Source organism: Neovison vison, chromosome 2, assembly GCF_020171115.1.
Source record: "Neovison vison isolate M4711 chromosome 2, ASM_NN_V1, whole genome shotgun sequence".
Lineage (NCBI taxonomy): Eukaryota > Metazoa > Chordata > Mammalia > Carnivora > Mustelidae > Neogale > Neogale vison.
This window is the reverse complement of record NC_058092.1, coordinates 10,995,729-11,022,436: the sequence shown is the minus strand read 5'-3', so window position 1 is coordinate 11,022,436 and position 26,708 is coordinate 10,995,729. Positions and strand designations below refer to the sequence as shown.

At 49.8% G+C, this 26,708-nt stretch overlaps 1 protein-coding gene across 1 annotated transcript in view; it reads right to left on the bottom strand.

Annotated features, from left to right (window-relative positions):
* Positions 1 to 26,708, bottom strand: part of FHAD1 (forkhead associated phosphopeptide binding domain 1) — a 127,122-nt gene that overhangs the window by 29,843 nt on the left and 70,571 nt on the right. The window contains exons 12-19 of the mRNA XM_044236741.1: positions 26,526 to 26,678; positions 25,405 to 25,600; positions 15,000 to 15,070; positions 12,888 to 13,040; positions 10,612 to 10,719; positions 10,266 to 10,373; positions 6,935 to 7,042; positions 5,015 to 5,122 (exon numbers count right to left, since the gene is read on the bottom strand). Coding sequence (XP_044092676.1) covers positions 5,015 to 5,122; positions 6,935 to 7,042; positions 10,266 to 10,373; positions 10,612 to 10,719; positions 12,888 to 13,040; positions 15,000 to 15,070; positions 25,405 to 25,600; positions 26,526 to 26,678 — 1,005 coding nt within the window. The remainder of the gene's footprint in view (positions 1 to 5,014; positions 5,123 to 6,934; positions 7,043 to 10,265; positions 10,374 to 10,611; positions 10,720 to 12,887; positions 13,041 to 14,999; positions 15,071 to 25,404; positions 25,601 to 26,525; positions 26,679 to 26,708) is intronic.

Genomic DNA, 26,708 nt, shown 5'->3' with positions numbered 1-26,708 from the left:
GATGAAAATGTCAACCGGGGTAACTCTGCTCAGTGGAAATTAGGGGCAGTTTTTTTATCTTCTTCCGAGCGATTTCCTGAAAACGGTTGCTCCTTTTATAATTGGGAAGGGAAACGGATTTAAACACGAGAAAAAGCCATTCTGTCACTGGCTTCCTGTAAGCCTCACCTGGGAGCGGCTGCGTTCCCGGTGTATCACCACTGAAGTCCACCTGGTTGTATTTCGGGGTCTTCACGTCACCGTGGCTGCGGAGAAATCCTGGTGCAGACCGTGGGCAGCCCTGGCCAGAGGAGGTGCTCCCCCCCCTCACCCCCGGGGACGCTGGCAGGCATCCCATGGAACCGCCTGTCACCTGCAGCACCCAGCGGAGCCCTCCAGCTGTCCCAGAGAATCCACAGCAAACAAACGGTTTCTTTGATGGCCATGAAGCTGCCCAAGGGCAGAACGCACTGCCTGGAGTCTTGGTTCCTTGCCAGCAGCTCAGCCGGACTGACTCAAGGACAGGACAACAAAGTGGACTGTGCCCCCAGGCCTGGATGCGTTTTTCTTCTTGCCGCTCTCCTCCTCTTCTCTTACGCCCATTGCTCTTCCACACAGAGGAGTAAAACAGCACGCGAATAAGCAACTCTGTTTTTTTTTGGGGGGGGGTGGTCCTTGACTTTGTCCTTCCTCGGTCTTTCCTGGTACATGGGGACTTTCTGGGAAGGGGTCCCCGTTTCTCCTTGTCTGCTGTGATGCCCCTGGGCTGCCTGGAGGGCTGTCACGAGACCTTGCGCTCTGAGGGCCTCCTGTTTTCCCTGAGGCTGTTGAGTGCACGACAGAGTCCTCTCTCTGATGATCCGCAGGAGGGATTCTCTCTGGGTGGAGGACGGGAACAGGGCTAGCCACGAGCCACCCATCGGAGCCACGAGCCACCCATCGGTTCATTTCCTCTGCAGAGCTGCGAAGCCATCTGAGCCCCCTCTTTCACTGTAACCGTTAGAGTGAAAACTGACTGCTGATTTCAGTGACAAACTTTTTTTTGGGGGGGGGGTCATTATTCTCATCCCTGATCCATTTGATGTCCTGACTACTCCACTTTAAAAATGTTAATGTCTCCGTTCCTCCTGCCCCTGACTGAAGTATTTTATGGAAGATCCACAGTGAATCATTTGGGGGAACAAGGCTGTGTGTGAACAGATTGTGCCCTTGGGGCTACGAGGACCCACAGCATTGGCTTGCCCTCCCTCAGTGAGCCGGCCTCGGCTGGCAAGTCCGGCATCATGTCCCCCAGCTCCGACTCCGGCCTGCCTTCTCCCGGCATGCTCCAGCTGGTCAAGGTCCCTCAGAAAGTGGTGCCTGGGATTGATTCATAATGCAGACCTGGTTTGCTGACGCTCATCTCTCCGGGGCATCAGTGTTCCAAGCACCACCTGGGCTGCTGGTTAAAGATGTAGATTGCTGAGTCCGTCCCATAGACCCTGAATCTGAATCTTTGGGGGTGAGGCCTGGGAAATGGGCATTTACATGCCGCCCCACCACCCCTGCTCCAAGGGACTCTATGCACGCTAATGTTTGAGAATCTTGTTTTAAAGAAAATGATCTAAGATTGATGGGAATAGATGCAAAGAGCTTTCTTGTCCCATCTGGTCTTCAGAGTCCTCTGAAATTGTATTTACCTGCATTGAAGTTTCACCCCCTGTTGTCAGGTTGCGCATCTGATCCCGTGCCTTGACTTTTGTGATATGAGCCATTGTGTGTGTGTCCCTTGTACTGTCAGGACCAAGGAGGAGTGAATTCTGTCCTATACAGCAAAGAGGTTCCTAAGACAGGGTCCCGTACAACAGCCTGTGCTCCGCTGGTGTCTGCTCCTCCCAGGAACAACTGTAAATGCGGTTTGACTGGGCAGGTCACAACACCCATGGGGACAAGTTCTGGCTGAGACGCTGCTGTCCAGGTGATGAGAAATTCAGGCGCCCACCTCCTGACATCCCCTCTGCGACCCCAGGCAGCTGAAGCCATGCACTGTCCAAGGATAGTAGGGAGAGAAGGGGGACAGTATGGGGTTCGATTGTGCCCTCCACTTCCCAGCTGTGTACTCATAGTAATAATAATCATAATAATAACAGTAGGCAACACACAGAGCATTCACTGACTATTGGACACTTTCCTGTGTGTTTTATGAGCTTTTTAGCAATCAAGCCTCACCACTCAATTGGGTTGGTCTACTGTGTCATCTGGATTTCATAAGCAGGAAAACACAGGCACAGAGATGGTAAGACAGCTGCCTCAGGTCGCATGAGCAGAAAGTGGCAGAGGTGGGATTCGAACCCAGACCACCTGTCTCCAGAGCCCTGCTCTTAACTGTGCCAGGCGCCTCTGTGGCTGCCCCTGAGACTCTCACCTCCTTCTGCTTGGTGATGTAGTTCTCCAGATCTTGCACCTTCTTCTTTTCCTGCTCTATGGCCTCTTTTGCTTTGTGTTTCTCGTAGGCGAGGCTGCTCTCTGAAATCTGAAAGTGACAACTGGTCTGAGGGAGTGTAGCGAGAAAGGAAGGGAAGGGGCACCATGGGGGAAGCCAGGATTAGCAATCATGGAGACCCAGGATTAGTAACCACGGAGATCGGTGAGTCAGGGTTTGGAGCAAGGGCTCAGGGAACAGGACGCTCACGGGAGAGAGGGCGGGCATCCTGGCCTGCCAGCCATGACGCTGAGAACCTGAAGGTCATGTCTGGTTAGTCACCACATAAAAGAGAGGATTATTCATCGTTCAGGATTTCGGGGCTGTGTTCGGGAAGTGACGTGCTGGTGAATGCTCAGGTCAAGGCGTTTGGCACCGAGCCAAGCTGGAATACGGGCCTTCCGTTGGAAAGTACCTGGCTTCTTGGGAGGTGGGGCAGGAGAGTCAAAGTAGAGGGGAGAGGCCTCCTGTACCGGTGGACCTGCCATGCCTGTGGCTTCAGGCTCTCTCCAGCCTTCAAAGGCTTGGGTCCAAAAACTGATGTCTGGGACAGTTTGGAACTGAGCACATGAAGCCCTCAGGTCTGGTGACGTGGAGATGGGGACTGAGGACCAGCCTCACCCACACAAGCCCCAGAAGGTACACAGAGCAGGGTGATTGGAAAACTCAATTTGCAATTTGGAATCCTTGTGGTGACGCTCCCATACAAACACAGAGTTCACAGACACATATTTTAAGTATATGCGTGTGTGCACAGACAAAGGCCTGAAGAGATACGATCTGAAATGTAAATATCGGTTATTTCGGGGGATTGGAACTATGGCAATTTACATCTTCCTCTTCTTGCTGGTCTGTGTCTTTTACATTTTCTTGAGTGAACATCCATTATTTGGCAAAAAGAAAAATGAAAATTATGCTAGGGAATGCGGTGCTGGGGGGTAGGGTGATTTTTTGGGGCTGCGTGGCCCTGGAGAAAAAGATGGTCTTTCCAGCAGCCCGGCTGTTGGAGCCCAGTGTCCGCGGCTGCCACCCCCCTTGCCCTGTTCCGCACAGGCTGCCCACCCCACCTGGGCTCTGACTCACCTCCCCGCACGAGTCTGGCATTTACCTGCTGCCAAGTCTGCTAAGATGGTCCAGCCCCAACCCTGCCAGTCGGAAGAGGCTGCCCCCTTCTGCCTGTCCTGTGGGATTCTGTGCTGCTTGGCGTGTCACAGCTGAAAATAATGATGATCCTGACGCTTCTTTAAATGCTTGCGACACGTGCACCGGGCACCGGGCACTGAGTGCGTCAGGGCATCTCAGCAGAGCCCCAGAGCGTGAGCCCAGCAAGCTGCATTCTGCTGGGGAGGACACAGCAGCTGTCACCAAGGCAGTATGAGGACAAATAATGTACGGAGGTTACACCACCACACCATTGCCCAGCCCTAACCATGCAGCCACTGGGCTTCCGGACCTCCTCACTAAAACCTCTACGCTCCACAGAGGCAGAGCCCTGCTCCTATGCTCATACTTAGTTGGGCACAGAGTCCCCTGCACCATGCAGGAGCCCGTGCCTCAAGACCCTACCCCCTGGCCATCTATATAAGGGACCCTCTGGGCACAGCTGCTGACAACAGCTTGACCTCACTCCCTGCTCAGGCTGACACAGTCCCACTGCCAAGGTCTTTGCTGGACTGTCTGCCGTGCCCCTGCCGCCACCCCTGCATTGGACACACGCCATTCTCCCCACCTCACCTGGCCACTGCCCTCACCTGGGCAGGTACTTGATAATGAACACCGCCCCTCCTCTAAGGGATTCTATGCACACTAATGTTTGAGAATCTTGTTTTAAAGAAAATGATCTAAGACTGATGGGAATAGATGCAAAGAGTTTTTCCATCCCATCTGGTCTTCAGAGTCCTCTGAAATTATATTTACCTGCATTAAAGTTTCACCCCCTGTTGTCAGGTTGCGCATCTGATCCCGTGCCTTGACTTTTGTGATATGAGCCATTGTGTGTGTGTGTCCCTTGTACTGTCAGGACCAAGGAGGAGTGAATTCTGTCCTATACAGCAAAGAGGTTCCTAAGACAGGGTCCCGTACAACAGCCTGTGCTCCGCTGGTGTCTGCTCCTCCCAGGAACAACTGTAAATGCGGTTTGACTGGGCAGGTCACAACACCCATGGGGACAAGTTCTGGCTGAGACGCTGCTGTCCAGGTGATGAGAAATTCAGGCGCCCACCTCCTGACATCCCCTCTGCGACCCCAGGCAGCTGAGGCCACGCAATGTCCAGGGATAGTAGGGAGAGAAGGGGGACAGTGTGGGGTTCGGTTATGCCCTCCACTTCCCAGCTGTGAGCTTACAGTAATAATAATAAAAAATAATAATAATAATGGCAGGCAACACACAGAGCATTCACTGACTGCTGGACACTTTCCCATGTGTTTTATGAGCTTGTTAGCAATCAAGCCTCACTGCCTCAGGTCGCATGGGCAGAAAGTGGCAGAGGTGGGATTCGAACCCAGACCACCTGTCTCCAGAGCCCTGCTCTTAACTGTGCCAGGCGCCTCTGTGGCTGCCCCTGAGACTCTCACCTCCTTCTGCTTGGTGATGTAGTTCTCCAGATCTTGCACCTTCTTCTTTTCCTGCTCTATGGCCTCTTTTGCTTTGTGTTTCTCGTAGGCGAGGCTGCTCTCTGAAATCTGAAAGTGACAACTGGTCTGAGGGAGTGTAGCGAGAAAGGAAGGGAAGGGGCACCATGGGGGAAGCCAGGATTAGCAATCATGGAGACCCAGGATTAGTAACCACGGAGATCGGAGATCGGTGAGTCAGGGTTTGGAGCAAGGGCTCAGGAACTTGATAACGAATATGTTGACTTCTCCCAACAAACGTCTAGGTAGTTCAGTCACTACACCCATGTTACAGATGAGGGCACAGAGACAGCAAGGCACTTGCGCAGGGTCAAACAGCACGGTGGGACAGAGCTGGGGTTTGAACCAGAAACAACACTTTTCACCTACTAGGCTTTCATGCTTTACCCCCTTTACATCTCCCTCTGGCTTTCTTCCCCAGACCCCTCATCTGGCTTCATCTTGTTTGCGCTTTCCTTCCTTCCTCACACTGCTGCCCTGTCCCTGCGGCTAAGGGAGGTCCTTGGATTCCGCAGCTGGGCCACTTTACTCAGTGGCATTTTCTTGCCCTAGATGTTCTCTTCAATCTTCCTCTCCCCCTCCCCCCCAGGTCTCACTCCAATGTCACCTCCTCGGAGAGGCCCTCCTGCCTGTGGCCACTCTCTAGCCCACCCCTTTGATTTTCTCCCAGGTTTGTGGCCCTGGAGTTATTGTGGGCACCTGGTTCTGTGGGGTCTGTCCCTCAGCCTAGAGTGGGAGCACTGAGAGGACACAGCTCTGATCCTTCTTGTGCACTGTGGTGTCCCCAACGCCCAACAGGGCCTGGCCCATGCTAGGTGCTCGGGCAGCATTTGTGGGTGGACGAATGAAACAGAAGTGAAAAATTCATGGAGTCAGTACTGTGTTTCTGGGAGTTCCCTGAGGGCCAGGCTAAGTCTGTGCCGCCTGCGTCCTTGGAGCCCAGCTTATGGAGCTGCCGCTGTAAGTCACTGAGTTCTCTCCCTGGCCTCCAGCTCCTGAGAGCCCTTTTTTGACTTCTTGGGAAAGGGCGGTTGGCGCGTTTGGGTTAGCCTGAGCGACACCTCTCCTCTCAGCCTTGGGTCTGCCTTTCATGGCGGCTCCAGGCCAGTGTGGCTGGTGGGCCCAGTCCCTAGGCTGGTGGGGGTGGCTAGAAGTGGATGTCTCCAGCATTCCCCAGGCATGGTGCCCAGGCTTGCCCAAACCACTGTCACCCTCTCCCCAAGGGTGTACTTCTCATCTACTCTGGACCTCGGGCACTTACCTATGGAACTGCCATGCAAGCTTGTTATGTACCGGTCTCTGCCATCTCACTCCACAGCTCTTTGTGTCTCTACAAAAAGTCTATGAAACCAGGAGACCAGAGCTGGGAGCGAGGGTCTTTCTACTGTGCCCGTGCTGGGTTGTCATAAATACCTTTCAGTGAGGAGGAGGGAGAGGCTGGCTGGGGGACCAACCCAGACCTGGACCCAAGGGTTCTCACCTGGAGAGCATCCCTCTGCCTTCAGTGGCTGAGCGGGGAATGGTTATGTAGAGGGCCCTCCACATGCAAGGTGTAGTTCCAAATCCTCTGTCTTTATTAATTCATTTACTCCTGCCAGGCAGGGTCTGTGACCACACCCATTTTACAGAGGAAGCAACTGAGGCCCAGGAGGTCAAGTGACCTGACCTAGGTCATTCAGCTAGTGAGTTGTACTTGACATTGATCACTTCTCATGGAAGTGCTGCTCAACACCTGCCCACTGGCCAGCCATACTCTCCACAGGGACACAGAACCAGGGCCTCACGTCTGACCTTGGAGTTCGTTAGTTCATTCCACAGGGGTTTTTGGCTGCTATGGCCCATTTCTCTCTCTGCTCCCCATACCTCCTTCTGTTGGGTCAAGTGGTTCTCCAGATCTTGAACTCTTCTCCTTTCTGTCTCTAAAGCTTCCTTTGCTCTCCTTTTCTCATAGGCCATGCTGTTCTCCAAAATCTGAAAATCAATGACCAGTCTTTTTGGTTGCTTGTGCATTTCGGGGGGAGACTGCTCATTCTGGCCATATTACTGATAGTGGTAGCAGCTCCCATGCTGGGGGTTGGTAGGGGTGGGGTGAGAATCCCATGCTGGGGGCCTATGGCCAGCTTGTCACGCACAGTGAACCCTATCACGGTAACTCTAGCGGACGAGTTAGTGTCCCCCATTTGTAGATGAGAAAACCAAGGAACAGAAAGTTGCACAAGGCCTGTTGGAGGTGAGGTCAGGATTTGGGCCCCCTGCGGAGGTCAGCCCACTGCCTGTGCCCAGAGGCCCTCGCCCAGGACCATGTGAGCAGAGGGACCGGCTCCGTCTATTTTGGAGTCTGAGCTCTTATCACTGCACCTGCAGCCGCTCTGATAAGAAGAGAGAATCTCATTAATAATGGACACCCTAGTATTGAAATAAATCTCCTAAAGAGAGTCAGGTTTCAAGATGTGGACAGTGTGTTGAACTCATGAGCCCCAACGTGGCAATTTCTAGAAGGGGTGGGGGTGAACCTCACACGTGGAGCTCAGAGAAGGCATATGGGGGAAAGTGTGGTTCAGTGCTTGTGCTCAAGGCATTTTATTTAGGAATTAAATGGCTGACGCCAATCCCAAAGAATCGGAGTTGCCCATGAGGCCCCTGTTTCTAGTCACTGCAAGAAAGGGCACCGTAGCTTTCAAATGGGTTGAGTTCTAAGCACTGGCTTGACGGTAAGATGTCTGGAACTTGGAGCATGGTTTCCATTGTAACCCGTGGTGAGGGCTCCAGATTAGACTGCCCAGATGAGCCTGGCTGAAGTGCTAACTATTTTGCAGTGAAAAGTCATTTAAAAAAATCCCAACGCTCAGCTGCTCTAGTAGCAGCCCCAGAGAAAGCAGAAGGGCGGCATCATGGGCGGGGGCACACTGCTCCTGAACACTGGGGGGTCGGGGTTCCCGGAATTTGTGAAAGAGACTTCCCAGCCCTTCGAGGGGATTTAGGGTGGGCTCCACCGCATTGAGCTAGCATCTACACTCGGGACTTTGCTCTCGGCAGCTCCTTTGCAGCGGAAGGGGAAGACTGTCCCTGTGACTCAACACACACAGGCCCTGGCCCTCTCTGCTGCTCTGCTCCCAAGTTCCCAGGCATTCCATTACCTAACGGGAGTTCACCTTCCACGTCACCTCGAAACCTGCATTATGATCCTTTTCCTTAAAGATTCATCTGATAATGTGACAGAAGGTCTAATAAGGACAAAAACCCAATAGCCGTTTGAGGTTGATTAAAGTCTGTGTCTGGGACTTTTATCTCAGATTTGCCCGTCAAGAAAACACAGAGAGATTCTGCTGTAGGTAGGCTGCCGTTTTCCTAGGCTTGGGATGACCTGGCCACAGCTCCTCCCTGCAATGAGGCTGACCCCATCATGCCTTCTTCCTTAAATCTCTCTCCTGACGTCCCCTATGACCTCGACATCTCTAAATCCAAGGGCCTTCTCCAGGCCCCTGAGCTGAGCTGTTGACCTCTCGGTGGCATTTGGCCCCTGTGAACCCTTGGGAGACTCTGTTCCTTGTCAGCACCGCTGGAAAGACAACTCAGGGAAAGTCCTCAGTGACACTGTTTACATGGGTCACCGAACACAGCCATGCAGGTGACCCCAGGTGACACCCGGCACATAAACATCTTCCCTCCTTGGATCAGATGGCATCGCAGGGGCTCTGCCTGGCCCAACTCCTTGTCTCTCCCGCAGCAGTGGGTGGGCGAGGACGTCACTGAGCAGTGAGGATGGGGAGGTCTACACAGGAGGATGTACCTGTTATCAAAGCTATTCACACACAATTCTGTGCCTATTCCAACAGCTATATGGGCTGAGCAACAATTCAGGGTCAAGCACTGCACTGTGCATGGCTGCTGGCCCTCCCAGCCATGCTTAAAGTCAGGAGATCCTGAGCGATCTGCTGAGGCCCGTATGTCGTCAAGCCAGGATTTGAAACTGCGTTGCACGTGGCTACAAGGCCTGAACTCTTCAGCCTCGGGGGCTGCCTCGGGGTGCAAGAGCTCATGAGAACAGTATGTGAAAAAGACTTTGAGGTCCAAGGGTGACCACAAATTAAGCTTGTGCCAATGACGTCATAAAGCTCTCCCCAAAGCTGGTTTGGGAGCATCAGTACAAGCACAAAATCTTCAACAGGGGAGAAGGGTACTGCCCTGGGTCTGGTTTTGGCTACCGCACTTCGGGAAGAAAACAGAGGTGGGATTGCCAACCCAGATGTCTACAAGGGCTCGACAGGGGCCGGCAAGGAAGTGGGCTGCGATGAACGCGACAGGGAATGGTGGGGATGGTGGGAAATCGCTGCTGCTTGTGTGCGCTCCCGTCGCTTCTGCCAAGTGGAAACGGGGCCAGATTTTCCGACTTCTCAGGAGAGGATGGAAATCTGGATTTTTAAGTAAATGTTATGAATTCAAAATAAAATACTTGGGGACCAAACATAACATGCCCCTGGGCCCTTGTAAGCCAGGGAGCTGCCTATCTGTGCCTTCTAGAGAGCAGAGCAGGCCAGAGGAGGGGACCAAGGCCAGACTCCAGGAGAAATAAGGACATCTGGATCTGGAGAGGAGCAGGTATCTCTATTTTCAAGCCTCTAAAAGTTATTATGTGGACGAGGAGGTGGACAGGACTTGCAGGAGCCCAGGAGGCCAGTGGGGGGATTGACGTCCTTCTGGGACAAAGAGTTTGCTTGTGCTCAACCTAAAGGAAGAATTTTCTGCCAGCCTGAGGCATCACCAGTGGGTTGGACTGGCCTGGCCTGCAGAAAATTCCCAGATGGCAGAGCTGAAGGCCGGATAAAGGATATTGCTGGAGGACTGACACAGCCCTGAAGTCCCAGAACTCTGTACCTCCTCCACGTCCGTGCTTTGGCACACAATCTCCATGCAGAAGATGCTCGGGTCACCAGCCCCAACGTGTCTCTCAAGTCCTCTCTATGTCTATACTTTTGCTGTTTACAATTTTTCCAACTGGGTTGTCCAAGTTAGGACTCCAGGGCTCTCACCTCGAGCCCCACTACTTCCCAGAGTAGCCGAACCCTTCTGAGGACAGATCGCTGTAGGAAAGCTCTGCCACACTCTTCCCACTCATCCGTGGTTCAGAGCTCCCTGCCACATGGCCCGCAAGCCGGATTTTGGCTCTAGCCGACAGTCTCCCCCAGCTGCATACCTCCTTCTGGCGGGCTAAGCGATTCTCCAGCTCTTGGACCCTCTTCTGTTCTTCTTCTAATGCTTCCTTCACTCTGCTTTTCTCTTGCATAATGTTTTCCTCCCAGACCTGCAATCCAAAGGCCATTGTTTAATAGACATTGTCGCCATGGTAGGAACCCAGACTCTGTGCCAGGAACTGTGCCGGTAGCCCTTCGCTGCTCTCCACTACCCACGGGGGAGACCGCAGGCAGCAGGAGCAAGGGATCCAGAGCGGGCAGCCTCGGATTAGAGCCCCAGGTTGGTCCTCCCAGGGTGAGTGACCCCGATTTGGGTTCAGGCCGACTCTGTCTCCCCCAGCTGCCTACCTTCTTCTGGCGGGCTAAGCGATTCTCCAGCTCTTGGATTCTGTTTTGTTCTTCTTCTAATGTTTCTTTTGCTCTGTTTTTCTCTTGAGTAATGCTTTCCTCCAAAGCCTGAAAGTCAATGACTATTGTTTAATAGACAGAGTTTCCATGGCAGGAATCTGGACTCCGTGCCAGGCATTGCACGGGCTAGCTCTTTGCTCCTACCACAAGCCCACTGGGGAGACTGTGCGGAGCTAGGAGCAAAGGATCCAGAGTAAGAAGGCCCCAGATCAGAGCCCCGGGTTGGGCCTTTCTGGGTGCTTGACCTTAGGAAGGTGAGAAGCAATAGACGCCCCAGTCTCCCTATCTGTACAACAGGGAGAGGGTAATAGTGCTTCCTTCACTGGGTGAATGTGAGGGGCAGATGACAGGCTGAACACAGACCACTTGGCAGGTGATCATTGTTCATTAATAAGGGTCGGTCATTTCTTCTGTGATCTCCACTTTGCAGAGGAGGAAACAGACTTAGAAGGATTAAGGACCCATCAAATTTCCTAGCAAATCACATGAGCAGGGATTCAAATCCTGGTCCATTGACTCAAGAGCCTCTTTTCTAAGCCAGCAGTTGGCAAACCATGGCCTACCAGCCAAATCTGGCCCGTTGTCTGCATTTTGTAAATAAAGTTTTATTGGAACACTTCCTTGCTCACTGTAGATTGCCTACCCTTGGCACTTACAATAGCAGAGCTGAGCAGTCATGACAGAGCAGCGTGGCCTGCAAAACTGAAAATATATACCATTCGGCTCTTTATGAAAAAAGGTTGCTGACCCTGATCTAAACCATGAGTGTGCACAAGTCAAGTACATGTTTACAGCTCATATTAAATAAGGGTTAGCTTGATAAAGCAACCTAGAATTTCTTACTATTCAAACAGTCCTCAAATGAGTTGGGATTCATGAGGAGGAGTTTAATTAATGAGTTTTGACACATGTATTTTTTAGAAAGGGTGAGGGTGATGGTGTATTATGGTCTAAGGAAGGTTCATTTAAAATTGGGGCCCCCACGGGGCTCCTAGGTGACTCAGTCAGTTAAGCATTAGGACTTTATTTAATCTCCTAAATGACAAAAGCACATCCAAAGTCATGAGCCTCTGATGTAGGGTGATGGCAATGAAGTACTTAAAAATTCATGGCAATCCCTGAATACAAAAAAGGGCCGACTCTTGGACAAAGATGAGAATGAGTTCATTATATGCAGTTTCCTGGCCTTCTCCAGAGATTCAGGTGTAGTGGGTCTGGGCTGGGGCCAGAGAATCTGTTTTTTTTGTTTTGTTTTGTTTTGTTTTGTTTTTTGACAGAGAGAGAGAGAGAGAGAGAGAGAGAGGGAGGTAGGGACAGAGGGAGAAGCAGACTCCCTGCTGAGCAGGGAGACCGATGCGGGGCTTGATCCCAGGACCCTGGGATCATGACCTGAGCCGAAAGCAGCCACTTAACCAACTGAGCCACCCAGGCGCCCTGAAAATCTGTATTTTTAACAGGAGTCGAGGTCGTGCTTATCAGGCAACTCTGGGAAAACCACCCTCTAAGATTTGCTGCTGAAAATGTGGTCTGCAGACCTGTGCTGCCAGCACCAGCTGGGAGCTGGTTGGAATGCAGGAGGCCAGTTTCTGTCCCAACCTTCCCGAGTCAGAATCTGCATTTTTTTTTCAATTTATTTATTTTCAGAAAAACAGTATTCATTGTTTTTCCACCACACCCAGTGCTCCATGCAAGCCGTGCCCTCTATAATACCCACCACCTGGTACCCCAACCTCCCACCCCCCCGCCACAGACTCCCCAAGGGCTTCCTGGGCACTGGTAAGTTTGAGAGGGGCTGCTGTAAAGTGTCTTGTAACTGGTTTCGTTTTTAGAAAAGCAAGTGGCAATCTTGGCCATTTGTTTCCTATGAGATGTATCGAGAGAGAGAAGGCGAAAATAATGTGAGGCTGGTCTTGCAAGCACTGAGAGTCTGTCAGTTACAAACCAGGACCTCAGTAATGACTTGAACTTGGCAAATTGACTGTGGTATTTGCGCTAATAAGGTACCATTTCCAGGAATTTCAGTAACTTTGCTGTTTCAAGTTGAGTTTTAGAATTCAAGCTTCGTGTTACTTCCTCCGTTACCCACCTATTTAATTAATTTACTTCCAGAGCATCAAACAAGGAGTTGCTGAGATTTCTCCTCCCAAGTACATGCCTGCAGAAGAGGCCATTCCATCAGCTTCCAGGAGTAAAGAAAATGACAGGGACCACCTTACCGCCTTCTCGTCCATCAGCTGCTTGATTCTGGCTTTCAGCCTCTCCTCTTGCTGCAGCCTGTCCTCAGTCAGCTTCTCCTTCTCTGCCAGATGCTCCCGCAGTTTCTCTTGCATGAAAGACTGCTGAGTTTCCTGAGAACTGTGGATCTTGATCTGAAATGAGAGGAAAGGAAACTGAAGCTGATGAGGGGGACAGGATGAATTAAAGGAGTCATTTCAACACTGTTCTTTTCCAAGTTCTTTTACCTTTGGGGGTACAAAGGTTTACGCAATCTTAAAAACACAGAGAGACTATGCTTAGTCTAGCTTCTGCTAGGGAACCTGTAGAGTTGAGTTGTCAAGAACCCAGACTCTCAGTGGTCAAGAACTCAGAATCTCAGCTCTACTTCTTTCTAGATGCTTTTTCATTTAGAAAATGGGATAATAACAGTATCTGCCTCTGAGAGTAAGGATTAAGTGAGATTATGATGGAAGGCTTCAGCACAGTGCTGAGCACATAGCAGGTGCTTGGTTAATGGAAGCTAGAACTGTTAGTTATTATTTGCTGAGTGGAAGAGAAAAAACAGTGAGCTAGGATCAGAAGGCCTGAGCTTTTTCTTGATTCTTCCATCAACTAGCCTTGTGACACTGAAATAGTCACCTAGCCTCTGAGGTCCCATGTTTTTTTCTGTACAATAAGAAAAATGGGCCGATCAGGGGTTGACAAAGTGCTGTCTACAGGCCAAATCTGGCTCACTGCCAATCTTTATAAATAAAGTTTTATTGGAACAGAGCCATGCCCATCATGCTCATTTACATATTGTATATGGCTCCTTTTACTCTATAGCAGCTGAGTTGAGTAGGTGTGACAGAGACTGTATGGCCTATAAGCCTAACATATTGACCATCTGGCCCTTTGCTTTAGAAAAAGTCTGTGGACCCCTGGGTTAGATGACCTGTGGGGTTGATCATGATTGTGGTCCCAATACTTTACTCTCTCTCCACCACGTCTTTGGCCATGTACCTTGCAGTGCCCACCCATACGCTGATCTGACATTGAACTCAGCCACGAGCCCTACTTGGGCCAGTGGGATGCTAACACACCAGAGAACTGAAAAGCATTTCATGACTGGGCTGCTTTTTCTCTTGTACTTCCGCATCACCATGGGGACATGCGCAGGCTAGCCTGCTGGAGGACGAGAGACAGGTGGGGCAGAAAGGAGCTGCTCCAGCTGAGTCCAGCCTAGACTGATCGAGGGCCAGCCAACACCCAGACACTTGGGCAAGCCTGTCCAGGACTGGTGCACCCACCTAGTGGCTGACCCCTGGTATGTGAGCAGTGAACAGTAACTGTGGAATGCCACTGAAGTTTCGTAGGTGCTTATTACAAAGCATTGTTACAGGGACCACCTGACCACCACCTTACCATACCAGAGAGGTACAATCCCTAAGAATTCTTTGCCCCTAAAATGTGGACTTTATGTAACTTTTGGTAATTCTACTCCCTACATTGCAGGTAGCTGTGTATTTAGTAAGCATAAGCCTCAAGATCTGATGGCATTTAAAGTTTTCTGATGATTTTGATACAAGACAACAAGCATCCTGTCTCTGCCCTTGACCTTCGCCACCCTGTCTGAATCTTTTTGTGTCAAGTGAGGATATCATGTCATGTCTTGGAGAATGTGGATGGACTTGTTAACAGAGAAAAAACAAAAATGCACAGTGGTATATAAACACTAAGGAGCAACATGGACGGGACTGGAAGAGATTATGCTGAGTGAAATCAGTCAAGCAGAGAGAGTCAATTATCATATGGTTTCACTCATTTGTGGAGCATAACCAATAGCATGGAGGACAAGGGGCGTTAGAGAGTAGTAGGGAATTTGGGTAAATTGGAAGGGGAGGTGAACCATGAGAGACTATGGACTCTGAAAAACAGTCTGAGGGGTTTGAAGTGGCGGGGGGGGGGAGGTTGGGGTACCAGGTGGTGGGTATTATAGAGGGCACAGCTTGCATGGAGCACTGGGTGTGGTGAAAAAATAATGAATACTGTTTTTCTGAAAATAAATAAATTGGGAAAAAAAAAAAACACTAAGGAGGAGTTGAAATGAACTTTCAAAGTCAAAGTATTACCTGAAGTTCCTGGGTTTGGCTTGTAATTTTTTTATAATATACCAGAAGATATTCCAGATACAAAGACAATCCTTGAAAAGAGAAGCAAGAAGGTTAAATATCCATTCAACTCACTTCCTTTGCTTTCCCAATAATGTCATAACAAAGCTTGCTCGCAGGTGGACGAGGGCACCATGGCCCTCCCATCAAGAAGACCTGAGCTGCCATCCAATGTGCGTTTTTAAAGTGGTTGGTCAGCCTTGGATGGGCTCAAATCCAGTTTCTTTTTGAAGGTGGAAAATAAAACCCACCAGCAGAGCACCTATCAACTAAAGGTCCACTGTGAGCCAAGTCATGAGCTAAGTATAGTGGGGGGGCGGGGGGAGGTGGTGAAGCTATTCCTCGAGGTTCAGTCTGAGACATGGGGTCTAACTGTGTGAGGAGAATAGGTAGTGGCTCCGCGTGGCACGGAAGTGACGGGTGACGCAGGGCAGGAGGGTGAGAGTCTCTGAGGAGACTGGAGCAATCATAGGGGGCTACTTGGCCGAGGAGCCAGTGGGCACTGCTGGGTAGGCAAAAATCAGAGTTGGGGGGGAGGGCATTTGGAATGCAAGAGGTGGAATGCCAGGCTACATGGTGGTCCCCGAGGATACCCACGTCCTAATCTCTGGAGCCTATGAATGTTACCTGACGGGGCAGAGGAACAGTGCTGATGTGACCAAGTTAAGGAACTTGAGATGCAGGGAATTAGCCTGGCTTTTTGGGCAGACCCAGTATCATCCCCCAGGAGGATCTTACTCCAGACAGATAGAGGACAGGTGATGTAAGAGAAACAGAGCCTGGAAGACGCTGCACTGCTGGCTCTAAAAATGGAGGCAAGGGCCACAAGCCAAGGAACGCAAAGAATAAGGTTCTAGAGACTGGAAAGGCAAAGAAATGGATCCTTCCCTAGAGCCTTCAGAAGAACCCAGCCTCGCTGACCTCAGGCTGTCCTCAGCCTCCAGGACTGTATGTGAATGAGGCGCCGTGTCTGTGCCACGTGTGAGAGCAGCCGCAGGACACTAACATGAGGGGAGGCAGGTGGGCAGCTGGGGAAAGGCTGTGCGTACCCCATGGGGGTGCTGCGCTTAACTGGGCCGCGCACACGGTGCGAGGTAGGGCTCGGAAGGTGGAGCGGGAGTGGAAGGCTGGGCCCGTGTGTGGTAGGGCTAGAACAGCAGCCTAAGAAGTGTTAACTTGATATAAACATCTCTGACGTGTACTGAGCCTGTATTGCGTGCCAGGCTCTCAGCCAAGCGCTCAACGCATCACCCCACTGTACCACCTGATCACCCTGGTCGACAGGCGGGACAGCTGGGCTCTGAGAACTGTGGCGGCCAAGTGCCACAGGCTGGCAAACAGCCGTGCCCGGCCTTGGGCTCAAGTCAGCGTGACGCCAGCATTGGAGTCACTGGGACTTTAGTTGCTGTTGGAGCAGAGAACTGCCCTGATGAAGAGTGTTTTCTTCGTTTAGCTTTTTAAAAGAATATTTTCAGAAAAATAGCTGGGATGGATTAGAGGTGGAGGAACTAGCTGGGTTTCCTAACCGCAGCTCTATTGCTAGGTTGGGTTAGGCAATTCTTTGGGGGGGGGGCATCCTGGGCACTGTAGGACACCAGGAGCCCCTTCCACCCAGGTGTGGCAACCAGAATGTCTCCAGACATTGCTAGGTATCTCCTAGGGCTAAATCCCTTCCCGTGAGTTAAGGCTGAGAGCCCATGGATGTCCAGGTCTTCAGGGGTGAAGCTCTAAAGAAGGCTGGGAGACATGGGGATAGAAAGGAGAGAGAGGAAGCTCTTTCTAGGGACCGGATGCTAGTCCCAGTGTCAGACAGAAGAGACAGGTTGGGTGGTGTGGGGGCCGGAGAGAAGGGAGGAGCTGCCAAGCTCATTTTCAGACATTTGAAATTTGAGGTACCGTAAGGACTCTCAGGAGTGGTCCGCAGAGATTCAGAATAGCCCGGCTCACCCAGGGCCTTCCTGAGATTAGGAGGAAGCAACTATCTTCTCCTGGTGGACGTGGCCCAGCCAGGCATTCCACCTGCTGCCTTACATGGCACCAAATCAGCACTACCATTCGTGGCAGCACCCATGGAGATGTCCACCTGGCCACTGCTGCCACAGGAGGGGCTGTTGAAGTACCTGGATAGAGACTCTCTTCATAAGAAAGGAGGTAAGAGTGAGGGGAGGACCAAGGACTGCCCTGGAGGCAGGGGCAGGAATAGGTGAAAGGGGCTGCTGAAAACAAATGGAGAAGGTCAGATGGGCAGGATGTGTCAGTTCCAGGAGAGCCAAGGGGGTAAGAGTGTTTCCAGGAAGAGATCCAAGAGCGTTGGGTGTGCCAGCGAGAACATAGGCTAGGGAAAGATGGCGGGCCCGCCAGGGCAGGAGGGCTCCGTGTCAGTTACACACAGGGACGAAGCAAGGAGGCAAAGACACAGTAAGACATTTGCAATGAAGACAGACGGCGTAACACACTTCCTCAAGATCATAGGTGGGACAGGAGGGTCAGTAGTAGAAAAAGAGCTAGAGAAGCAGCAGGTTCCAGGGAAGGACTGTCATCTTGAGAGGCGTGTTTGATGGCCAGCGGAGGAATAAAAGGAAGAGAAAGGCTGTAGGTGCCAGAGAAGGAAGTCATAATTCCAGACCTTGTGCACAGGCTCCCCTGACAGGGAGAGAAGGGGTGACATGGAGGGATGAGCTGTATCTGGAGAAGGCACCGAGAATATAGTGGGAATTTGGAGAGAAGGGAGAAAAGATGGTCGAGAGAGAAGACAAGAGAGCTGAATATGTTCATGCCTGAGGCCTTGATCCCTGGCAGAGCAACTTTCTGAGAATTCCCAGCAGGCAAGAGTAGGACAATAATATAATAATAGCTACTGAGTATTAAGCACCTGCTGTGTACCAGGCACCATGCCAGGAGTTTGACGTGTGATACTTTCTAATCCTTATAAATAACCCAGCAAGGAAATGTGTTTGCATTTATAGGTGAGGCAACAAAAACTTAGCGAGATGGGGCTATGGGGCAAGTTAAGTGGTAGGATCAGAATCCAGACCTCGGTCTGTCATTCTCTTTCAAGCGACCAGAGGTGTGTGAGTAAGGGTCGGGGTGGCAAATATGAAGGGTGCCTCAGGAAAGGGGCTCTGTGGGGAGATCAAGATGGCAGGCATGGCGGGGCGGTGGCCTGGGTGATGTTGGCATTAACTCTAGGAGCACACAGATATGGGGTGGCTAAAATGGGGTTCAACCCGTGACCCAGGAACCCTAGGGGAAGGAGCAAAGCATGAATAGGATCCAGAGAGAATTAAGGAAAGGAAGGACTCGAGGATGTCGAAGGGGAAGAGGGAGTGTGTGATCATGTATCTGGCGATGATGAGCTGTATCATAATGAGATTTTTCTCTTCCCAAGAAGACGAAGCAATTCTTCATTATATTTCTGGTTACAAAAGTTGTGTGTCTCTTGAACAAATCCAAACGTTACAGACATCCATGACGTGGAAAGTGTTCACTGCTCTAGCTTCCCTGGCAGGTCTGCCAGAAAGAGCTGATGAACCACCATGTGAAAGCAAGGTCCCATGTGATCCTACCGCGCTGGGTAACACGCCTAACGCGTGCATGTCGTTTTCCTCGGGTTTTTCTTTTGGTTGGACACTGATACTTAGAAGTGGGAGCACACTATGCATATTGTATTACAACCTCCTTTTTTTTCATTTTTTAAAAATGCGTATTTTGGATATCTGAGAATGAGTGATTCTTCTGTGCATGCTGGGAAGCCTTTTATTTGTAACAAAGTCTTGCAGAAACAGACACAAACAACTGACCTTGCCAGAAAAAATGCAGTCCTTTCTTCCCTTTATCAAGAGAAGTTGAGAAACCAGGCAGGAGGAGTGGGGGACTAACTTTCAAGGTCCCTCTTTAGGCATTCCACATCTGCCCAGCTGGACCACACAGCAAATCTCTCACCAGTCAGGTCTTCAGGGCCAACACCAACCTTCCGGTCCCTTGGGTCACTAGCCAACAATACTTCAAATAGTTCCCCTTTACATGACTTGACCTGCAATGCCCTGAGCGATATACAGACCTAGCTGTTAGGTGCTCTTTACCTCTTAGGACAGGCTTTACGTCTTGGAAAAGGCAGGTCGTATGGTAGTTAAGAGTAGGGGCCTGGAGGTCAGAAGGATCTGAACTGAATCCCAGCTCTACCATTTGGCTGTTGGGACACTACCCCCTTGTCATGACTCTAGGAAGGAGACCTGGGAAGGGCTCTTTTGGGTGCAACCCAACTGAGTGCCCATGGCTACAAAAATCCCATTTGCTGCCAAGTGGAGATAGGGTTGCGGGCCGAGTTACCTCGGTGTGAATAAATCAAGCTGTACCGCCCATGTATGTGCCTATCTGACCCCTGTTTAGGTCAGATTAGGTCAGTAAGTACTTCACGTTGGTGATCACGGCACCTACCACTTATTGAGACTTCGTGTGGCCCAGGCTCCATGACTGGTGTGCACACGTCTCAGGGTTTAATCCTCACGACATCCCGATGGGCTCTTAGCCCCATTTTATGAACAGGAAAACAGGGCACACAGAAGTCAAGTAACCTGCTCACACAACTAGTCAGCGCACAGTTGAGATTCAGACTTTGGCAGCTGTTTTCCAAAGCCCACGCTCAGAACCATTCCACTGGTCCTGGGCCTTCCGTGGGCGTGGCTCATGGTAGGCAATGGAGAGGGAGCTCACCTCGGGGGGGTGAGCGCTCTTAGCTCTTTCCCTGCCCAAGTTGATGACAGAACCTGTTTTCTAGGAATTGGGTGTGTACCTGGTACTTCTCTGGATCTTCAGAGAGAGGGCGGGGTCACAGAAAAACACAGGTATTGGGATCACAGTGACCTGACTCCTGACCTTCCCAGGTACCAGCAGTGTGACCTTGAGCAAGTTTCTTAATGCCCCGTGACTCAGTTTCCTTACCTGAAAAATAAAGACAGTAATAGTACCTCGCTTATTGGGATATGGGAGGATAAAATTACACGGCACATATAAAACATCTAACACAGTGATAAGCACCCAGGAGGAGCTAGATTAACCATGGTCCCCACCCTTCTCTCAGGAACGGGGACACAGAAGGTCCTCAGGAGTGTTTGTGGAGGGCAGTGAATGACTGCGGACCCCCTGCTGAACTCAGTAATGTGAAGTACCTTGAATCTCCTTTTCATGCTGGAATACTCACAAAAGCAGTTTTGAACCAGTTTCTTCATTTCTTTTTCTTTTTTTTTTTTTAAGATTTTATTTATTTATTTGACAGACAGAGATCACAAGTAGGCAGAGAGGCAGGCAGAGAGAGAGGGGGAAGCAGGCTCCCTGCTGAGCAGAGAGCCCGATGCGGGGCTCTATCTTAGGACCCTGAGATTATGACCTGAGCCGAAGGCAGAGGCTTCAACCCACTGAGCCACCCAGGTGCCCCAGTTTCTTCATTTCTAAAATGAGGGTAACAGTACCTGCCTCACAGAGTTGTTGGGAGGATGAACTGGGATAATGTATGGAAATGCCTGGAATAGCATCTAGACTGGGAGTGCTCAGTAGTAAAGGATGAGCACCATCATCAGTCATCCCCGCCATTATCACCTTCACCATCCTCCTCCTCCTCACCATTACCACCACCACCACTGGATCACTGCTATGATTGTCATACTCAACACCACTGTGCTCCTTATCACCACCATCATCATCCTCATCACCACAATCCTCCCCACCATCATCATCCTCATCACCATCCTCCCCACCATCATCACCATCCTCCCCACCATCCTCCTCCTCACCATCATCATCCTCATCACCACAATCCTCCCCACCATAATCATCATCACCATCCTCCCCATCATCATCGGCATCCTCCCCACCATCCTCCTCCTCACCATCATCCCCATCACCATCCACCCCACCATCCTCCTCCTCACCATCATCATCCTCATCACCATCCTCGGCATCCTCGCCATCACCATCCTCGCCACTATCACCATCCTCACCGCCATCACAGTCATACCACCATCATCATCCTCACTTATCCTCATGCCCACCGTCACCCTCACCATCTTCACCATTCTCAACACCACGACCATGGCTGCTGCCATCTGGTGGAGATGGTTCTGTGCTAGGACTGAGGTGCAGCAGTAGCTAACACAGAGAATACAGGGAATTCTCTAGCTCATCCCTTTCTTTTAGCCTTTTGGGGCCTTGCCATAATACTGCTTCTACTGGAAGAGAAAAGTAACATCAACTCCTCCTGCCAAATGAATGAAGGATGGTCCCTACTCACTGACCTTTCTGTTATTACCCTTCATGCTTCCTCTTTGACGTCTCAGAACTGAATAGTCGTAATCACAGAATATAGTCTGTGTCTCCCCCGCAGGTGTTCCACAGAGCATTATTCCAAAAGATATTAGATGCGGGTGAGGACAGCCAAAAAGGAGAAATGTTTTGGGAACACTTCATTCTTTACCCCATTTTTCTAGATCCATAGTGCATATTAGTATAGAAGGGACTCTGCACTTGAAATGGCAGGTCTGAGAAATGTTGCCTGAAGTGATTCTTTCTCAGTCTTTCTAGAATTGCTGGCCTGAAACTTAACTCTATAACCCACATTTCTTTATGATAACATAAATGACTACATTTATGGACATAAGCTATAAGGACTAAAATGCTCTTGGAGGGACGCCTGGGTGGCTCAGTCAGTTGGACGACTGCCTTCGGCTCGGGTCATGATCCTGGAGTCCCGGGATCAAGTACCGCATCGGGCTCCCAGCTCCATGGGAAGTCTGCTTCTCTCTCTGACCTTCTCCTCGCTCATGCTCTCTCACTGTCTCTCTCTCTCAAATAAATAAATAAATAATCCTTTAAAAAAAATGCTCAGCTAGCACTGTGACACATATTTTACCCAATTTCACATTTGCTCAAGACTGCTAAGATTACAATAGTAACACTGGGATTGGGGAGCCACTGGGTGGTCAGGAGAAGGCCAGTTCTCCTGTTCTCTGTGCTATACATGAGGGGCAGGTAGTTACAGAAGTTAATCTTCTTTTTGCTTTTGCCTTCTTTTTGAAAGAACTTTATATCACCTTCAGGACTACTTTGGGGGAATCATGGCTGGAGATGTTGAATAGTAAGAGTTGAAAATCCCTCCTCTATTCTCATTTATTGCTATAAGAATGTCAAATTCATGTAGCCACTATCAAGGGTGACTTGGCAAGGTGTAACAACAATCTTCAAAATGTCAGAGTTCCTCAAGGTGTAGCCCTAGGCAATCTCCCTTATATACTTTCTTCCTAAGTGAGAGCATTCACACCTATGGCTTTAATCATCCACCTAGTCACCCATCCATCCACTCATCCATCTATTCATTCATCCATCTGTCCATCTGTCTGTCCATCCACCCACCCCTCCATCCCTCCCATCCACCCACCATCCATTTGCCCATTCATCCACCTACCCTTCTATCCACCATCCATTCATCCCCATCCATCCATCTGTCCATCTGTCCGTCCATCCACCCAACCCCTATCTTTCCCATCCACCCACCATCCATCTGTCCATCCCCCCACCCTTCTATCCACCCCACCATCCCTCTCTCCCTCCCCCCACCACCCCCTCACCCATCCCTCTCACAGTTATTTATTAAGCACCCACTAAGTGGCCCATGCTTTTCTGGCTTCTGGAGACACACCACACTAACTTCTACTTCCAGACTAGACATACAGGGTGACAGCCACATCCTTGGCACCTTATCTTGAGGCACTTCCTTCAAACCTGGTCTTCACTCAGTGTTCCTTATGCTGGATTTTAGTAAAGGAAGCATTGTCTGTCCTTTTACACAAGCCATAAACCTGGAGGTCTGCAGACCCCTTTCTCTGTCACTTCCCTTCTAACTATATCCAATTCCACGACCGAGGCCTGTTGATTTACCTCTTAAATGCCTGGGAAACTTCTCTCTTTCTCTATCCCGCCCTTGCCTTGGAGCTACCATCATCTCTTGTGACAGCCTCCTAACTGGTTCTCTGGTGCTCTGTGATGGCCATTTTCCAGAAACATTTTCCACTCACAGCCAAGAGGATTATCATCAGAAGCAAACCTGTTCCATCAGTTCCCTACTTAAAATCTTTCGTTGGCTTCTCACTGCTCTTAAGTTAAAGCAGACCACCTTAGCAGGGCCCCGCAAGCCCACAAGGCACAGCCCCGCTGCCCCTCCCTGCCAGTCCTGCCCCACCTCTGACCCCCATTTCTTTTAGTCCCTTGTGTTCTTCATGCTCCCTTCCCACTACCATGCAACTCTTTTTGCCCAGAATTTTCTCCCCATCCTTCTTCTCCCCTCCCCTCTTTGGAAAATAAATTCTATGCATCCTGCAGATGCCCTGCCCTCCCTGACCAGGTCAGAGTCCTGCAGGTCTCCTTTGAAGCACTTGTCACCTTCAAATTTTATGTCTGAGTGATTTTCCAATTTGCACCCACCCTCCCCTCCTCAGACCACAAGGTCTTTGAGGGCAGGAATGGTGCCTATTTTCCCTTCAATATTGTAATGTGGCAAATTTCAAATGTACAGATAAAGCTAGAGGAATTTCCCAGTTAACACCCATACACTCATGACCACGATTCCACATGTTCCAACCCATTACATCTCTGCCCCACACAGGGCTGGTCTCTAGTAGGCACACAATAAATCTTTGTTGAATGACACTGGTTCAATGTCCTTCCACCTCTAAAATGATAAATATAAAATGAATAGGTATATGTTTGATAGCGTTCACTTCAGTATTCTCTAGAAGTATGGAGAACTGAAAACAACCTAAATGCCCATGATAAAAAAATTTTTAAAAAAAATGTATTGGGGGGTGCGCCTTGGTGGCTCAGTGGGTTAAAGCCTCTGCCTTCAGCTCGGGTCATGATCCCAGGGTCCTGGGATCAAGCCCCACATCGGGCTCTCTGCTCAGTGAGGAGCCTGCTTCCCCCTCTCTCTGCCTGCCTCTCTGCCTACTTGTGATCTCTCTCTCTGTCAAATAAATAAATAAAATCTTTAAAAAAAATGTAAGGGTAACGCCTACTCTGTGCCGGATACTACTCTGAATACTTTACATACACCAATACATTTTAATCCTCACAACAATCTTAAGGGGTAGGTACTCTGTATTATCCTCGTTTTACAGGTAAGGAAACTGAGGCATAGAGAGAATAAGAATCCTACAGCTATTTCTATGGGAAAATGCTGTGAACGTTACAACTGAACTCTTAACAGTTGTGACAACATCAAATGCTGGCAAAAGACGTGGAGCAACAGGAACTCTCGTGCATTGCTGACGGGAATGCAGAATGGTACAGGCCCAATGGAGGACAGTTTGGTGGTTTCTTTAAAAACTAAGCCTACTCTTACTACGGGCTCTAGCAATCATACTCCCTGGTATTTACTCAAAGGCGCTGAAAGCTTACATCCACACAAAACCCTGCACATGGATGGTGATATTAGCTTTATTCATAACTGTCAAAACTTGGAAGCAACTAGGATGTCCTTCACTTAGATGGACGGACAGATAAACCATGGTCCATCCAGACAATTATTTGGTGCTAAAGAGAAGTGAGTTATCAAGTCGTGAAAAGATACGGAGGGAACTGAAGTGCATGTTATTAAGTGAAAGCAACCAATCTAAAAGGTTGTATGATTCCAACTGCATGACGTTCAGGAAAAGGCAGAATCATGGAGGCAGTGAAAAGATCGGTGGTCGCCAGGAGCTGGAGGTTGGGGGAAGGATGAATAGGCAGGGAGCAGAGGATTTTTAGGACAATGAAACCATCCTGCATGATTCGATAATGGTAGATACATGACACCTTTGTTCAAACCTAGAGAACATGCAATGCCAAGAGTGAGCCCCGATGTGAAATGTCGTCTCTGGGTGTAATGGTGTATCAGTGTAGGGTCACCACTCTGGTGGTGGGGGATGGTGATAATGGAGGACTGGGCATGTGGGGGAGCAAGGGGTACAAAGGAAGTCTCTGTACAATACTTTCCATTTTGCTGTGAACCTAGAACTGCTCTAAAAAGTCTATTAAAAATTAAATATATATGCAAATATATATATAATGCTAGTTGCTTCTGAGAGATAGGATTTAGCATAATTTTGCTTTAATTTTCCTTTTGCTTATGTCACATCTCATTTTTCTTCAATAATCATGTCTCACTTTTTTTTTTTCTTACCCCCAAGGAAAATCACTTCTCAAAGAAAGTCTGCAGAAGGGACTACTTGGCCACATACCTAAGAAGCTTTCCTCAACAGATGTCCCATCACGATAAGATTTAACACGACATTTTAGAGTCATGCAACTACGTGAGGAAAAAAAAAAAGGTGACATTAACCTGTGTCGGAACTGGATAACTGGATGCCGACGTCCCGGAGGAGACGCTCCGTTTCCTCCAGCCAGGACAGCGACAGACGCAGGATGTCCAGCACCACCTTCTGGAGCCCTAAAACAGGTGGGCTCACCTGAAGGTTCTGAAGCATGTCCACCTCTTTCTTCAGGTCCCTGCTACAGCAGGACATTTTCATGCAAGCCTGGAGAGACACGAGATCATGAGGAGCCCAGATCCTGTCACTGCAGACGGCACCTGAAGAACGACGCTGTCACCTTTGCCATGAAGCAGACCGTGCCCCATGCTAGGCGCACTGGGACAGCTCCGCTTTTGGGGCAGCTTTCGCTCTTTTTTTTTTTTTCCACTCTAATTTGGACTTTGGATGGCCAGAGACCCCACTTTTAGGTATCTGTGGCAAATCTCCAAGGACCTCTGGCAGCAATGGGAGCCAAGTCTGGCGACTTCCGTTCGTCAAAATTCCTGTTGAGATCAATGTCTCAGCTGGTCAGAAAGCGGGGTTTCCTGTCTCAAAAGGGTGCTGACAAGCCAGTGTTTGCGCAGGCTCCCCAAATAGTAGCTGCTTATTTCCAGAGAAAGCAGAAGCAGCTGCCTGTTCTGGAAGGCTCCATTTCGGTGTGGGAGCCGTGGGGGTTTAGGCAGACTCCTGGGTCCATCTCTTCCAGAATCAAAAGCAAAAGGGGCACACACACACACACACACACAAAGACCCCAAAACAATAGCCTTTCCACTGCTGGGCCAAAAAAAAAAATGTATATATATATATACATAAATAAAATAGTTCAAATAAAGGGCAGGAATGTTCTTTGATTTCTCTGGAAATAACAGGAGACTTACTTATTCATTTATGTGTGGGTCTGGGGCCTCCCCAAGTCAGTCCCAGAAGCGTGTCAGGCCTCTTTCCTTGGCCATACTAAATTCATCTGGGAGGCATTTTTTTGAGGCTCTTTGTTTTCTGCTCCCAAACAGATTTCTCCAACAAGAGAAAAGGACAAAAGAGAGCAGAGCTTTTCTGCCTGACCTGCTCCACGAACCCTGGGCAATTTCCCAAACCAGCAGCACAAGAATGAGATGAAGGGGACATTTGTAAAAAGCCGAGAGAGGCCACCTGACATCTGTCTAAAGATGCCTTCAGCTTCTCCATGTTCTCTATGATTGCCTCCTGTTTGGAATTGCTGAGCTGAGTCTCCTTCTGCAGTGTCCATTTTTTTTGCTGAAAGTTGATGTTGTCCTCAGTGACCTGGGTAATCTTCTCTATTAGCTGGTGAGAAAAAGAAAAGAGAGATTTACA